Source organism: Myotis brandtii, unplaced genomic scaffold (genome assembly GCF_000412655.1).
Source record: "Myotis brandtii unplaced genomic scaffold, ASM41265v1 scaffold43, whole genome shotgun sequence".
Lineage (NCBI taxonomy): Eukaryota > Metazoa > Chordata > Mammalia > Chiroptera > Vespertilionidae > Myotis > Myotis brandtii.
Genome location: NW_005366455.1, coordinates 2,975,316 through 2,992,776, shown reverse-complemented (window position 1 = coordinate 2,992,776; position 17,461 = coordinate 2,975,316). Strand labels below are relative to the sequence as shown.

The following is a 17,461-nucleotide window of genomic DNA, read 5'->3' as shown; positions in this document are numbered from 1 at the left end:
ACACGACGACTGACTAAAAAGGAAGAAATCCTTAAAAAAAGAGAATACATTAAAAACTTTAACTTTTCCTTTTTTTCTGCCTCCGCGGCCGCCATGGCTCCCATGAAAAAACTCGTGGCGAAGGGGAGCAAAAAAAAGAAGCAGGTTCTGAAGCTCCCCTTGACTGCACCACCTCCTAGAAGATGAAACCATGGACGCTGCCAACTTTGAGCAGTTTCTTCAGGAGAGAATCCAAGTGAATGGAAAAGCTGGGAATCTTGGTGGAGAGGTTGTAACCATTGAAAGAAGCAAGATGTCTGAGGTGCCTTTTTCCAAAAGGTATTTGAAATATCTCACCAAAAAATATTTGAAGAAGAATACTCTACGTGACTGGTTGTGCGTAGTTGCTAACAGCAAAGAGTTACGAATTGCGTTACTTCCAGATAAACCAGGATGAAGAGGAGGAGGAAGATGAGGATTAAAGCTAATTTATCTGGCACATTTTGTATGAGTTCTTGAATAAAACTTAGGAACCAAAAAAAAAAAAAATTTAACTTTTCCATTCCAAAATCATAATAGATATTTAAAAGCAAATAACAAATGGGAGGGAGGAGAAGTATTGTAACAAACACGAAGTATGCATAAAAAGCTCTTACTAATAAAGAAACCCAGAAACACGTCATTAGAAATGAATGAAAAATTGAAAAGGCGAAATAAGAAATACAAATGTCAAAAAAAACCCATATGGACAAATATTCACAATTATATTAATAATCTAAAATAACAGTTCTCACTCAAAGTGTGGTCCAAAGATGCCCAGGGGTCCCTGAAACTCACAAGGGAGTTCCTTAAGTCAACCCTGTCTTTAAAATAAAACTAAGAAATTACTTGTCTTTTTCACTGCGTTGACAGTTACACTGATGATACAACAACAACAACTATGATGGGTAAAACTGCTGGCATAAGTCAAAGCAGTGGCTACAAACTGTACTAGAAGTCAGTATGTTTCACACCAGGACTTGCAGTTAAATAAAAGCAATAAAGTTTTAAGGATGTTCTTGATAAAGCACTTGTTTATTAAAAATTGTTTATTTCATTAAATCTCGATTCTTTAGTATATGTCAGTGATGGCGAACCTATGACACGCGTGTCAGAGGTGACACGCGAACTCATTTTTTTGTTTGATTTTTCTTTGTTAAATGGCATTTAAATATATAAAATAAATATCAAAAATATAAATCTTTGTTTTACTATGGTTGCAAATATCAAAAAATTTCTATATGTGACACGGCACCAGAGTTAAGTTAGGGTTTTTCAAAATGCTGACACGCTGAGCTCAAAAGGTTCGCCATCACTGGTATATGTCTTTATAACATCCTGTGTGACTAAATGTGAAGTATATATAAAGCACCTCTGTTGCATACAAAAAAAGTATGATGGCTGTCTTGAGGAAAAGTACTTGCATGACTGTTTTAACTGTGACGTAAACTTGCTTTTTTCCCCCCCTTCAATACCATTTTTATTTGAAAGAGTAATGACAATGGACATTATTTGTTGCCAATATCTTTCAAAGTTTTACCTGAAAGCTTGATTTTTTTGTTGTTGAAAATTTGAATTCATCACTGAGAGTATGACAACTTCCTAACAGACTTTTCTGATGAAATTGGTGGTAATTTTAAATCTATAATAATAAAAGGATAACATGCTATTTAGACCAGACGTCCTTCCAGACGAAGATGGGGCTGCGAGGGAAGCCCGGGTCCTGGGTGCCAGAGGGAAGCTGGTGCCAGCAGCCAGGGGAAGGAAGGTCTACTTTTGCACGGATTTTGTGCACCAGGCCTCTAGTTTTTACATAATGAGCTGGGTAGAGCATGGTACCCATATGCCAAGGTTTTGGATTCAATCCCTAGTCAGGGCACAATAAGAATCAACCAATGGGTGCTCGGATAAGTGGAGCAACAAATCAGTATTTTTCTCTCTCTCTCTTAAATCAATCAATAAATAAAAAATATTTTTTAAAAATGATCCATTCAAGTACAAGGTAAATCAATGGATTTTAATGTAACGGTATGTAAAATTCCTTGATCTGATAGCAGATTCCACATTATAACTACTTTTAAAGAAATTAACACTTACCAAGTTTTGGTGTAGAATCAAATAAGAATATGCACAATTATTTGGAAAAAAAAGCTATTAAAGTATTCCTCCCTTTTCCAAATGTGTAAGGACACATTTTCATCTACTAACCAAAACTGCATATAACAACAGACTAAATACAGAAGGAAATATGAGAATCTAACTGTCTTCTAGTAAATCAGATAGTCGAATTTGTAAAACAATGCTGCTCTTCACATGATATTTGTTTTGGAAAGCATAGTTATTTTTCATAAAAAGAACATGTTAACATGTGGTGAGTTTATTTTTAAATGAGTTATTTTTAAACTTCTGTATCAACTTCTAATTCAGTAAATATCAATAGATATAACTCACACAAAGCTCTATGTTGTCCTCAATAATTTTTAAGAGTGTAAAGGGATTCTAAGGCCCAAAATTTGAGAAACACTGATCTAAGTTATGCAAATTAAAGTAAAATTTCTATAAAAATTGCAAACATAAAATAATTACAATAGTATTAATAATAATATTATCTAATACCCATGCCTATAAAGATAGAGAGAAGGTGTCATTCTCATTCATTGCCAAATGGGTAAACTGACAAAATAATTCTGAAGGAAAATTTGGCAGCACCTATCAAAAACCTCTTTAAGAATGCAAAAGCTTGGAATCAGCAATTCTGCTTCTAGGAACTTATTTGAAGGAAAAATTAAAGATTTGACTAATTGTTTTACTGCAAGGCTATACAGCTACAATTTATAATGGATGTTACTTAAATTAGAAAAGGTATTCAGCTGTGACAAATTACGTTGTGTATGAAAAATTACTAATTGGTAATACATTACCAAAATTTTTAAAAATTACAAAACTGTATGTATAGCAGGAACCCAATTTAATGATATTTGGGGCATTTTATTATTTTTGTTTATATATTTTAAGTTTTGTTTGTTTTTTTAATAAAGAAAAGTCATACATGGTTTAGTAATAGGAGAAACAACTCCCAGCTACTTAAAAACACACCCTGTCCACTCTATCTGCTTGTGGCAGCCAATGTTAACAGCTCAGCAGTGTATATCCACTCGCATTTTACCTATACTCACACCCAATAGGCAAACAACTATCCATATACTCAAGCAACAGATACATTGATGTCCCTTGTTTATTTATTTTTACAAAAATAAGATACTATACAATGCCTCTTGATTTTTTTCTACTTGTTAATACATATCATGGGCACAGCCAGGTAAAAATATAGATTTCATTCTTTCTTTTTATGAGCTGCATAATACTTCAAAAACGTAGGTGCATCATAATTTACTCAAGGTTTCCTATTGGTTATAAAGATTGTTTGCAGATTTTTAATATTACAAGCAATGCTGTAATAAACATCTTTGAACACAGATCCTTACATTCTGATTACTGTTATCCTTAAGACAGAATCCCTAAAGTGAGTTTTCTGGCTGTACATATACTTTGATTTAGCAAATACTGTAATACTACTTACCAGCAATGTCTGAGATCCCATATCCTCATCAACACTGGGTATAATTTTTGCCAGTCTGATGAGAATTCATTATTACTTTAATTTGCATTTCCTGCCTGCTTTGGGGTTTGGGATTTATTTGTTTATTGACCCCTTATATTTCTTCTTCCTCTATTCCCATCCTTTCCCCATTTTTCTATTGCTGTCATCTCATGCAAATAATTTTTCCTCCGGTCAGAATCACAGCTCATACCACATTCAAAAATAAATTCCAAATGAGTTAAAGATTTAAATGATCAAAAATAATCAAACTATTAATATAAAATATAGAATATCTTTATAAACTTGGGAGCAAAGAGATTTTCTTAAGCATGAACACTAATTGCTTTGGGAATTTTTCAAGTTTTCTTTTAAACTGCTGGCAGATATTAACAATGCTCTCATTATCCCAAAGCCCTGTGATAAGACATGTAGAGAACTTCACGGGACACACAGTACTGAGACCACAGAGGCACACGATCAAACACAGGTGCCTTTTACTGCTGCTGCTGCTGCTGCTGCTGCCACTACTACTATTACAAGCTGTGACTGGGATTCTAAACTCCCAACTCCTTTCTCTGTATCCTGTTCACCAAGTATTACCCTCTCCAGCAGCATATTTCCTTTAAGGTGGACTACCTAAATACAGAACCTTCCACAGGACACTCTATCCCAGTGTTCTTCTCCCCCATCACGTATGTGGTAGTTATAAAATAAAGCCTTGTGCAAAAGGGCACATTTTGTTGTCTTACACATATAGGATACGGTAAAACAGATAACTCACCCAAATGGGGAAACAGATCAGTGTCCAACTGATGCTTCTGAGTGCACAGTTTCACCAGTCTCTGCAGTCGACTTATACAAGAGAAGTGTGGAGAGAAGGCTGTGGCTTTCATAAGGACCCGGTCAGTCCTGGGCGGGTCCACGACAGGAGCCCTACTGGATGGCAGGAGGGGCAGAGGCCTCTTGTGAGACAACTGCCTCGCTTGTGCTATAGTGTGTGTGGTGGGGGCCACTCCCTGCAGTGGTAGGCTGGTGTTCGGAGGCTGAGGTGACTTGCAGACTAAGCCCTGCGGTGGCGCTGGAGGTTTGACAGGCGCGGGTAAAGGTGACAGGCTGGAGTGCTGCTGCGGAGGCTGCTGCTGGGAAGGTGCAGGAGGGGGACTAAAGTGCTCTTGCCGAACTTTTAAAATCTCTGTCTCTCTCTGGCGCTGACGATTCTGGGCCAACTTGCTCTGCAACTTCTTTCTCACAGTTGCCCCTTTCTTTAGATCATCATCTTCCTCGTTGAAAGCGAACGGGTCTTCCAACTCGGTTTCCAGGTAGTGGAGAGGGACTCTTGCCCCCGGTGGAGAGAGGGACATACCGTCCAGTCCATTGGGCATCTTCAAGGCCAACGTGGGCACCGCCAGGCTAAAGGCCATGGTATCCATCTGGTGCCTGACCTTTACCTCATCTATAGGATCATTCTTTTTCTTCCTCTCTTTTTTCGGGATAAAGCCAAGTACCTGCAAGTGGCTGTTGCAGTACCTTTAAAAACAGAAACATACATGGGAAAATGTTCATGATATATATTAAGAAAAGCAAAATATAAAAATACATTTTATAAAATATGAATCGTAATATGTTAAAAATGCATGATTAGAGTAACTCTTGACATTCATGAATTTCATATATGCAACTTCCACTCCTCTGAAGCAATCCTCAAAGTCTGGCAATTTTGCTGAAGCAAATATGTGACTGTACACATGCAGAGGCCGCCAGACAGAAGTCCCTCAAATACTGAGTGGCCCAGCTATTGCTTCTCAGACCGCTTTGTTATCCTGTATTCATAGCAAACAGAGTAACTCATAAGAGTCATTTAAAATTCTCTTACGGAGAAAAAATATGTGTTCTAAAGCCATTCAAGTATTTAGAAATTCATAAAGATCTTATGGGCCCCAGCCCATAAGTTGGTTAGAGAGTCCTCCTGATACTCCAAGGTTTCAGGTTTGATCCCTGGTCAGGGCACATACATGAATCAACCAATGAAAGCGTAAGTAAGTGGAACAACAAATTTCTCTCTCTCTCTCAAATAAATAAATCAATTTTATCAACAAATCTCTGTCTCTCAAATTAACAAATCAATTTTTAAAAAAAGATCTTATGATGTAACCCTTAAGAATGTCAAGTGTGCATTGTATGTTCTACACACACAGAGAACAGATTCATAAAGCTGGCCAACAAGAGGAAGGGTTTCAGTGATAACTGTAGTAACTGTAGATGCTTCCCAATCTCTTTTATATAGATAAAAAGCCTAATATGCAAATTGTCTCCTCAGGAGTTCGACCGAGAGACCGGGAGTTCACTCGCTCACTATGACATGCACTGACCACCAGGTGATGGTGTGGAACGAAGGAAGGCCCCAATCAGCCCTGATCACCGGCCAGGCCTAGGGACCCTACCTGTGCATGAATTTCATGCACTGGGCCTCTAGTATAGAATAAAGGTTTTGTTGTTTTCAACTCACTTTCAAATTGACAAATGGATTAGTTTTTTTAGTGAAGAAAAATAGATGGGGTTGTTTTTTTAATTTACAAATCAGACTTTCCTGGTCATTGACATGTGGGCAGCCTGAACTGGTAAATGAGGCCACTATGTGCTTCATCATGTAACACAGCAGAGGCTGATGCACGAACAGTCCTCCCTCAGCTACGCTCTGCACGCACTGCAGCCACGCTGGCGGCACTATCACAACAGTCAGAACTCCTAAACCTCCGCCTCTTCACACCTAGAACAGCTTACTAGCATTTAAAATAAGTGTGCAAACGTGAATTTCTAGTCTAAAAGAATTAGTAACTGCTAATGGGGTTCTGGGGGGAAGAAAATGTAAAATTAGACTGTGGTGACAGTTGCACAACCCAGTGAATATACTAAAAAATACTGAGTTATATACTTTAAATGGGTAAACATATGGGATGTGAATTTTATCTTAAACTGTTTTAGAAAATAAACATATAGGTGACGAGTTTTCCTGGCTAATATATACATACTAGTAAAAAAATAAAAAAATAAATAAATAAAAATATATATAAATTATAGCAAACTTAAATTTAAAATATTATATAAAATAACCAACTTAATATAACCACTGATCTCTGAAACCAAGGCTATAATAATGAGCCCTAGCTTAGAAAATGATTTTTACCTTTTAATTATACCATTACTTCTACTGAGCATAACACTATTCTATTTCAAACAGCTGGAACCCATAAGTTAGCATTTATAATACACACCAGATAAGCTAGACACTGATATCAAGAAGCTTCCTCTAGCTGACCACCAACCAGATAATTTTGTCCATTAAAAATCCTTGAGCCCTGGCTGGATTGGTTCAGTGGATAGAGCATCAGCCTGCTGACTGAAAGGTTCGGGGTTCGATTCTGGTCAAGGGCACATACCTCGATTGCAGGCTCAATCCCCAGTCCCGGTTGGGGTATGTGTGGGAGGCAACTAATCGATATGTCTCTCTCACATCGATATTTCTGTCTCTCCTCCCTTCCACTCTCTCTAAAAAATCAATGGGAAAAAATCCTTTAAAAATTTTTTTCTAAAACAATATATAAACCATCTCAAATACCTAGGTGTCCAAGTAGTAATTGCATCAATAATAATGAAAGTACATTTTCAAAATATTAATCTTTTCTATAGTATGTCATGTAGTATAGTTACAATAAGAATATTACCTGTGCTAAAGTTCTACTTTAATTCTATTTTCAAACAACCCTACAAACAAAAATATCAATACCCAAAAAATTATAGCCCTGGCCAGTTTTTCTCAGTGGTTAAAGCATTGGCCCATGGATTGAAGGGTCATTGGTTTGATTTCCAGTCAAGGGCACGTACCTGGGTTGCAGATTTGATTCCTGGCCCTAGTGGAGGCAAGTACAAGTGCGGGAGGTAACCAATCGATGTGTCTCTCTCCCTCTCTCCACTTCCCTCCACTCTCTCTAAAAAAAATCAATGGAAAAAATATCCTTGGGTAAGGATATATATTCATATGTTCTTGGACCAATTTTGAAAAAAGAAGTAGCTTCTCTTGACAGAGCAACACAAAAATCCTTTCCCTTATCTTGTTCTAAAAAGAGGAAACTTCTTAGTATATAAAGGTGAAGGCATATGCTTCACAGAATATTTTGGACAAATTCGAAGTGATTCACTTTACTGCTTGCTGTAAGCTATAACACTTGCTTCAGCTGAATTAAAAAAAAAATCCAAGGTTAACAATCATAACTGTGAAAAATGGAATTTAAGACAAAATTATAGAAATGTATTTATAATGGAGCTCGAAATAAAAAATTAATCCAAGTTCTTCCATTCTTTAAGTTTAAAAAGGGCAGGGGTAAGAAATTATTATTTTCAGTCTGCTAAAACCAAATGGACAGATATGTTTACCCTAATACAGTGGTCCCTTTCTCACCTGAGATTAAAATTTTATTCCTTGCCTCACTAAGCAGCTGTTTCTAACTTTCGGGTATTGTAATTTGACGCCTTAAGTGCTCATTAGAAATTCTAACAGAGTATTCCCAAATCACCACATTATACTATACTCATTTTGGTGGGATCTCTATCAACACAAATTATTTATTTCACCCTAAAAGGGTAAAAATTGCTCACTCTGAATATAAAATACATATTCCTTTTCAACCCTTTTATGCAGGTGACATTTGCTTATGTATGGGAACAAGGATGAACTTTTTACCTCTAAAAGAAAAGTAAAAAGTTCAAAGTTTCTACCTAAAGATAACATATTTGAAACTTTCTTATAAAATAAGCATGCACCCCTCATTGTAATAACCTACAATGATCAATACTGTTTCTATAGAACTGAAGAAAAAGAGATCATATGTGAAATCTAGTGTGAATTTTCCTAAAAATATGAAAGATGAATAACCAGCATAAGACTTCTTTAAAACACCTTCCTGTATTATTATTTTTAATTCAGCAAAGCATAAATTCATAATTCTAGTGATAACAGCCACTCATACTAATTTATAGTAAACATACTATAAATTAGTATTCTAATTTTCTAATTTATAGTAAACATACTCTATATGGAATTCTTTTTAACCAAAAAGAAGTCTGATAAAAAGTACATCTGAGTGATTCAAGTAATCATTCTTTCGAATAACTCTTTTTCAATAAATACTTACCCTTTTCTACCTTTCAAGCACAGATTTTAAAGTTCCAAAATTACTATCATTACTTACAACACCTAAGTAGTTCCTATAATTTTTCTCATTTAGGCAGATGACAAGTCAGAAACACTTTATAAGGCTGCAAACTAAATACATCAGTACTAAGACTTCAAGCAACAGTTTTGTAATCCTAGCAAGTCTATTAAATCAATATAAAAAGAAAATACTGAAACATACTTTTCAAATGATCCCCCAAATTTACTATTCCCCTTTTTTAAATTACCAATCTCTCATCTTTAGAAGCATTTCAAAGTTTAGTTAGAATACTCCAGGAAAGCATCCTTTACATTCACTGTATCAAAAGAAAAAAGGACAAGAAAAAGAAAAATCCCAGCCTAATTAAATCAAAGGTTGAGTCCCATTACCAGCTCTTACCTACGATCCTCTGATTTGGGGATGGGGTTGGTGCAGCGTTGGCTGTTATACTTGGCCACATATTCACATTGCTTGAAGGGGGCAGTCTTGTCCTCCAGAACGTGTCTGATACAGAAAGCGTAGCCGTTGAGTCGCCGCTGCTTGCACAGTTTGGGGCTATATGAGCACAAGGGCTTATTGTCAACCTCAGAGAAGTGTATATGTTTCCCTTCATACATCACGTGACTCTATTCCTTGTGAACATCAGCTAAAAGACCACCACAAAAAAAGAAACCCAAATGATAAATCAGAGAGTATAAGGCAGATTTAAGTTGAGAATTTCACTGAGCGACTTCTGGCCCCATAGCCATACCTGATTTTAAATCTTCTGCACCATAGCAATGTTAAGAGAACCCCAAGGATACCACACTTTGGAATGCTGCAGAATCAAGATGAAGCAGATTGTCTATAAAAATATCAAAAGGCCTAGTTAACAAAGTGAAATAAGCGAAGTTTGCTCACCTCAGAAGTAAAATACTACGATATCACCCTTCTAATGGGATGGATTCTTCATTGTAATTCAACGTCCCAATACTGAATTAAAGTAATAAGAGGCATAAAATATTAAGTTACCTTACCCCTCCAAACTGAACTAAATTACTTCTCCTCTGGTTAAGTTTTGGAAATACCTCAAAACAGGTAGGGGTTTTCCACCAAACAAATGCCATAAGGTCTTTTCATCTCATTCCTGCTGCTTACAGGCTATACCTATTTTCAGAACCCGAATCTCTTTACAATGCCGATGGACCTCAAACTTCCCTCAGAAAGTCTACATTTTTTGATAGGTTGACAAGTGTTTGGCAATTTGTAACAAATGTTTTTATGAAATTTAAAAAAGAGCAAATTCCTGTTTTTAAAAAAGTAATTTTCCCTCTACTCTTCCCCCTCACTTAGCCCATCTAAACTATAAACTTCTTAAGCCCAAAGACTAGTCACCCAACCACACTTCCACCACTCAGTTCAGTTCTTGGTACTACATGGCACTCCCAATAAAAATAAATAGAATAATAATCATGGTTTATGAGTCTTTGGAGGTTTAGTAAGAAATGGAAGAAAGGACACAATACTCATACCTCTCTAAACACAAAGTTGCAGCAGTAGAATTTATATACAGTGGGGCCTTGACTTACGAGTGTCCTGACTAACGAGTTTTTCGAGATACGAGCCGTCTCTCGGCTGATTTTTTGCTTTGAGTTGTGAGCTAAAATTCGGGTTATGAGCCAGCTTCAGATACCCCACAGCTAGTTGGCGCAGCGAATGTCACAGTGAATGCCACAACATCAGCCCAGCATCACGTGTCTCACTCATTCACTTTTTGATTTGACATACGAGTAATCTGAATTACGAGCTCTGTCACGGAACGAATTAAACTCGTAAGTCAAGGCCCCACTGTATTGCTAGAGGCCTGGTGCATGAAATTCGTGCACGGGGGGGGGGGGGCCTCTCAGCCTGGCCTGTGCCCTCTTGCAGTTCGGGAGCCCTCAGGGGATGTCCGACTGACGACCCCTGGGGAGTGGGCCTAAGCCGTCAGTAGAACATCCTTAGTGCTGCAGTGGAGGTGGGAGAGGCTCCCGCCACCGCCGCTGCACTCGCCAGCTGTGAGCCTGGCTTCTGGCTGAGCGGCACTCCCCTTGTGGGAGCGCACTGACCACCAGGGGGCAGCTCCTGCGTTGAGCATCTGCCCCCTGGTGGTCAGTGTGTGTCATAGCAACCGGTCGTTCTGTGGTTTGATTTACATATTAGCTTTTTATTATATAGGATAAGACCACATAGTCTACAATGAAATTGAATCAACTAATCTGTCAAGTAGGATTGCAGCGGGCTGATGTGGTCTAACACCCTTTCTCTACACTCTGAAAGTCACCCACATAGCCTATAGAGCAGCTTAGATACCAGCTCAGAAAGCTTCAAAAAATACTCTCTCCTTTACTAAACTCAATATGAAATTCCTTATACGAGTGAATGGCAAGACACATAAATGCTTGAGGAATCGGAAGATATATTTGCTCAAGTTCAGAATCTGGACTTACTTTGTTATCCTGAACAAGTCATTTAACCTCAGTTTTCTCATCTGTAAAATAGGGATAATAACAGTAGCTATGTTATCATCAAGCTGCTCCAAGGATCAAATGATAGAGCATGCAACACACCAAGTACTGTGCCTCATACATGTTAAACAATGAACAAATGAAAATTACAGATTTTGAGAGAGAAGGGAGAGAGAAAAAGATCAAGAGCAAAACATAATCAGCTGCCTCCCACACACCCCCTATCAGGGATCTAGCCCACAACCTGAGCATGTGCCCCAACTGGGTACTAAACCGGCAACCTTACAGTGTACTGCATGACACCCAACCAACTGAACCATACCGCCAAGGTAATAATGCTGACTTTTAACATGATTTCCCATTATGTTAAGAAAGTTATCAATTAATTCCTATTTTAGTAAGTTGTCCTATTTTTTAAAAAACCTCAGAATTAATGATTAATGTTACCAAATTCTTTTTCAGCTTCTGGGGAAGATGATCATTTTTCTCTTTCATACTTTTAAAAATATGGTGTTTATTATTTTCTGACACTGAACTCTTCTTACAGTCCTGGGATGAAAGCACCTTGGTCATTATGTATTATTATCTTAATGTGTTGTTGAATTATACTTGCTAATATTTAAGATTTCTGTAGTAGGAGAAAGGTCTAAATTTTCTGTTTGTGTGCTTTGCCAGAATTTGGTATCAATAAATATTTCAAAAAATAATTTAGAAAATCTTTCTCTTTTTCTATGTTCTTGAGCAAGTTAAAAAGCACTGCAGTTATGATGTTCCTTAGAACTGCTGGGCTTAGTACTGCTTTTTCATAGTGAATCAGGTTTTCACATTTATCCCCATACACTTTAGCAATATGACCTCTTACATTTAATTTCCTAAATATATATGATTTTTTCTCATATTCAGTGTATTCATTAATTCACATATGTGGTATTTGTGATTTCTCCCTTTGTTCATGACAGGTTCAATAGGAGGTTGTTTGTTTGTTTGTTTTCCAGTATCCTCTAAAATAAAAACACAAAGAACCAAAATCTCTTGGAGTTATTAGTATCTCCATGTATGTTTTCTAATTCATCAATTGCTGCTTTTATCTTTGATAATACGTTCTCTTATTGATTTTTAGAAAGAGAGAAAGGGAGGAGGGAGAGAGAAACATCGATGTATGAGCGAACTATCGATCAGCTGCTACCTGAACACCCCCTACCAGGGATCAAGCTGCAACCTGGGCATGGAATCAATCTGGCGACCTTCTGGTGCGGGGATGACACCCAACCAAGCCACAATGGCCAGAGCTGATAAACTTTCTGTTTGCTTTTCATTTATTATTTTTTGTAACTTCTTTGGGCTGAATTATTCTATTTTCATTTTTTCTTGCTTAGTAATTTATGAATCTACGGAGTACTGCTTTAGCCATATCCCAAAGGTACTATTACACAGAATTTTGAATATCAGCAGTTTTTAGTTTATTTGGATTTGATATTTTAATTTCTCCTTTGACCCAAGAGTTATTTAGTTTTAGATGGTAGAGTTTTATGTTTTCCTTGTTTCAGTTGTAGTTAAGAATAAGGAACATACCTGCATATATTTGGGGTTTTTTTGTTTTACTGAGATTGTCTTTGGGGCCTCATAAGGATTCTTGAAGAAGCGCATTCATTGTTCCCAGGGTATGTTGTTTGTTATACCATATATCATGGTATTAACATCCACTATATTATTACACATTTTGTCTGGTTGCTCTATCAAGAGCTCAAAGAGATCAGTCAAAACCCCCTACTATGATCTGATTTGTCTGTTTCTCTGTATATTTTTTGTTTTATAAATTTTAAAGCTGTATTATTTGATATATAAAATTCATAACCACTAGATTATCATTCTTTATCATTAGGAAATGCAACTCAAGTGATGAATTTTGTCTTAAATTCAACCTTGTCTGACAAAAATATTTGAACTCTCATTTTTGTTGTTGTTTCAATTTGCCAGTTAAGTATTTACCCATCCTTCTACTCTAAAGTTTTGTGAGGCACTGTTTTTAAATCATGGGTCAGAAAACTCTGGCTTACAGGACAAATCTGGCCCAATGACTATTTTTTTAAATAAAGTTTTACTGGAACACTATCCTGTTAATTCATTTACATGTTGTCTATAGCTGCTCTCATGCTATAACAGTAGAACTGAACAGCTGCAACAGAGATTGTATGACTGAAAAGCCTAAACTATGTATTAAAATATTATCTGCTGGTCCCATTTAGATGACATCTCTTAGTTGGTTTGACTTTTTTGCTCTAATCTGAGTGTCACTTTCTTTTAATAAATGGGTTTATCCAATTTATAATTTTATATTTATTTATTTGGAAAATATTTCATCTTAATTTTATTATTTTACTAGAGGCCCAGTGCACGAAATTGTGCACAGGTAAGGTCCTTAGGCCTGGCCAGTGATCAGGGCCAATCAGGGCCTTCCTTCATTCCACGCTGCCCCCTGGTGGTCAGCGCACATCATAGCGAGTGGTCAAACTCCCAGTTGGTCGAACTCCCAAGGGGACAGTTTGCATATTAGCCTTTTATCATATAAGGATTTTTTGCATTGCTTTTAGCTCTTGGTTCTTTTTATTACATGTTCCATTATATAGCCTATTTTCTTGGAAGATTTAGTCTGTGTCCTTAAGATAACATTTTTTTATTGCACACTAAGAAAATTAGTCTACTTAGCATTATCATGTTTGACCTCATGTTATGAGAAAAACTTCCTAAACCACACATCCCAAAGCAGTATTTTTTCCTTGTATTATGATTTCTACATTGCCATAGTTTATAACTTTTTTTCTTTTTTTCAATATATCCTTTATTGATTTCAGAGAGGAAGGAAGAGGGAGAGATAGAAAGAAACCTCAATGATGAGAGAGAATCATTGATCAGCTGCCTCCTGCACACCCCAACTGGGGATCGAGCTTGCAAGCCAAATCCACAACCTGGGCATGTGCCCTGACCAGGAACCAAACCATGACCTCCTGGTTCATAGGTTCATGCTCAACCACTGAGCAACACCAGCCAGGAAGTTTATAACATTTTAATGCTGGTTCTACATTTAAATTTATTCCATGCTACTCACTAATCCATTTCATTTTTAATGCATCTCTGATTCAATGGTTTATAACATAGTCACCTTCTCTATCTCCCCTTCCCCTCCACCCCCACCCCCACCCAAGGCTGATTTATGGAATCTCAGCCATGGTTTTTCTGTCTGGAAATATATGTCAATTAAACAATATACTTAAACTATAGCTTACCTGGACATAAAATTCTGGGTCAGATACTTTTTTGTCTACGAAATTTGTATATTTTTTTCCATATCTTCTAGAATGAAAATGCCTAAGGCCAGCCTCTTTATTTTATACAGGGCTTGATTTTTTTCCCCCCATTTTGACCTAATAATGTCTTTATATTTAAGGACTAGAAACTACTTTAGAGGCCAGCCAGCATGGCTCAGTGGTTGAGTGTTGACCTATGAACCACAAGGTCACAGTTCAATTCCAGTCAGGGTACATGCCTGGGGTGGGGACTTGATCTCCAATAGGGGGCATGCAGGAGGCAGCTAACTGATGATTCTCTCTCATCATTGATGTTTCTAGCTCTCTCTCCCTTTCCCTTCCTCTAAAATAAATAAAAACATTTTAAAAATGTATTTTTAAAACAAAAATATATATAAGAATGTATTAAAATCTGCCAAGTCAATGTCCTTCTAATGCTAAGAATTCAGTAATCTATCCAAATTGCCCCTTTTCAGCATTTGCCACTAGGTGGGAAAGGAAGCTCTCTCTAATCATCCCTATGCCATTACAAAAAGGTGTTTAATTTCAACCTCTTATAAACAACTCCTCTGCTATCTTAATATTTTTACATCTGTGGTTAATTTTTTCTTCCCATGTGTTTCATTTTTAATGTTTTTAATTTCTTTTAATTTTTTCTCTGATTTTTAATGTTTTAAAGTCCTACTAAAAGCCAACTTTATATCATTCTTTGCATCTTACTTTTGAACAATCAACTGGTTTCTCCATTTTCAAATCCCTCTTTTAAAAGCTCAACTTAATCTTTATACTTAAACTTTCAATTCCCTTATGAATTCACTCACGTTAAATACCATAAAAGGAAAGAATGTTTGGGGAAAATGGCCCTCTGCTTGGAAATCTAACATTTCTAAGTATTATTTAATATCAAAATCACTTTGTCTATAAACTGGAAACAACTATTCCTCTAATAGGTTTTTCCTTTTTTAATTAAAGAAGACATTATGACAAAATCACTAAGGCAGCTCTCAGGGAAAAGACCCTACATTTTTTTCATTCTTTACATCCAGCCTCCCACAACTCAAGTTCTTTACCATTACTCCACCAAAGGTGAAGTTCACATGGCCTTCACTCTTTGACACTCCTTGTAAAATATAAAGAGAGGAGAAACATCATAAATGATCTTAATCAAATGTCTTATAGACCCTAATATTTAAATACTATTGTATCTCTAATCCATAAAGAAATGCTATAGCTAAGCTCTACCTTTTAACACATGCTAACTATCACTTAAAAGAGGAAGGAAAAATATCCTAACCAGACAACTATAAGTAGATATTTTCTCCAACCACGAAATAATTTGCTTAGAATATAACAGATTTATGCTCCCTTAAGGAGAAGAATGCAGATAATTAAGCACTTTAGAGTGGCAGCAGAATAGAAACCCTTATTAAATTATTATCAAAAGCAAAAACAACTATATTGAGAATAGTCTCACAGAAAGAATACCTCCATGTTAAACATACCCTATGTTTAACTGGTGCGTGTACATTTGCATATGAGTATGGAAATGGTACCAAAATTCAAGAGTAGAAAATATGGTTAGGTGTTAAATATTAAAAACAAACAAACAAACAAACAAAAAAACCCACAATCCTCCTTGATATTATATACTGAGTTTAACTTGAAAATGAAACAATTCATTTCTATAATTTCTTTCATCTTGCAAATACAGAGACATTAGCAGGGGACAAAAGTAAGAAATGTAAGCTTATAACAAAAGCACCTACAGCCCTTTCAGTCTTCCAACAGCAACCATAAACCAATTTGACAAAAAATATGAACATTACTCTCTTTGGGACCGCTGCCGCACCACCTCCATCTGGGATCTCTATAGGTCATGACTGTTCTTTTGAGTCTCGGGTTTCAGAAGCATGTTCATTTCACCGCCACAGCATTTTTCCCTAATTGCCATCTGTAATTTTATATTCTACCCCCTTTTAACAGCCTAGACCTCCAACACACCTTACAACTTTTTTAATCCAGCATGGACCTAAATTCTCAGAATGTTAGGTTTTTTTTTAATATATTTAATAGAAATGAATAGTTACTTACCCCAGAGTCACTTTCAAGTCTTTAAAAAAGCTTCCCTACCTCCCGCATTTTAAGCTTTTTATAAAGACTTTTAATTCAACTTTGTAGAGCAAAAAATGTAATAAAATACTAAACAGATAAGTATATTAATTTTTTAAAAAAAACTAACATCCCACATACTAATGTGAAAAGCAGTAAAATTAGAAATAATGAAAATCAACTGATGGGAAGAAAAACATCCTATCACCCAAAAATATTCAGTATAAAGTTCAAACTAAATATTTTTATTTAATTTATTTTTTAAAATATATGGAGAGGGAGAGAGAGATAGAAACATCAATGATGAGATAGAATCATCGATCAGCTGCCTACTGCACACCCCCTACTGGGGATGTGCCCGCAACCAAGGTACATGCCCTTGACCAGAATCGAACCTGGGACCCTCCAGTCTGCAGGCCGACGCTCTATCCACCGAGCCAAACCAGCTAGGGCCAAACTAAATATTTTTAAATAAATCAAATAAATGCTTATTGAATGTCTATTATATGCCAAACTGCACTGGACAAATAAGTTTGCATTATGAACTTAAATTTAAATGGCCTTTACAGTAGTTGAGTTCCTTACCTGATTTATCAGAAAGGTAAAGGAGAGTTTTTGCAGAGGTTGAGAGCACTTATTGGCTCTAGTGCAGCTGTGGGCAAACTACGGCCCGCAGGCCGGATCCGGCCCGTTTGAAATGAATAAAACTAAAAAAAAAAAAAGACCGTACCC

General features: G+C 36.5%; 1 protein-coding gene and 1 pseudogene across 3 annotated transcripts in view; one reads left to right on the top strand and one right to left on the bottom strand.

The window, feature by feature from the left end:
* INO80D (INO80 complex subunit D) overlaps positions 1-11,355 on the bottom strand; it is a 38,682-nt gene extending 27,327 nt beyond the window's left edge. Inside the window, exons 1-4 of one of the 3 annotated variants that reach the window (XM_005874231.2) lie at positions 11,298-11,355; positions 9,581-9,673; positions 9,229-9,475; positions 4,401-5,146 (exon numbers count right to left, since the gene is read on the bottom strand). In XM_005874231.2, the coding sequence (XP_005874293.1) occupies positions 4,401-5,146; positions 9,229-9,446 (964 nt within the window). In that variant the 5' untranslated portion in view covers positions 9,447-9,475; positions 9,581-9,673; positions 11,298-11,355. Of the gene's footprint in view, positions 1-4,400; positions 5,147-7,501; positions 7,582-9,228; positions 9,476-9,580; positions 9,674-11,297 lie in introns of those variants that run through there. The other 2 variants (XM_014546095.1, XM_014546094.1) reach the window with 2 other exon arrangements.
* On the top strand, positions 91-528 carry LOC102251524 (annotated as a pseudogene).
* Positions 11,356-17,461: the final 6,106 nt, after the last annotated feature.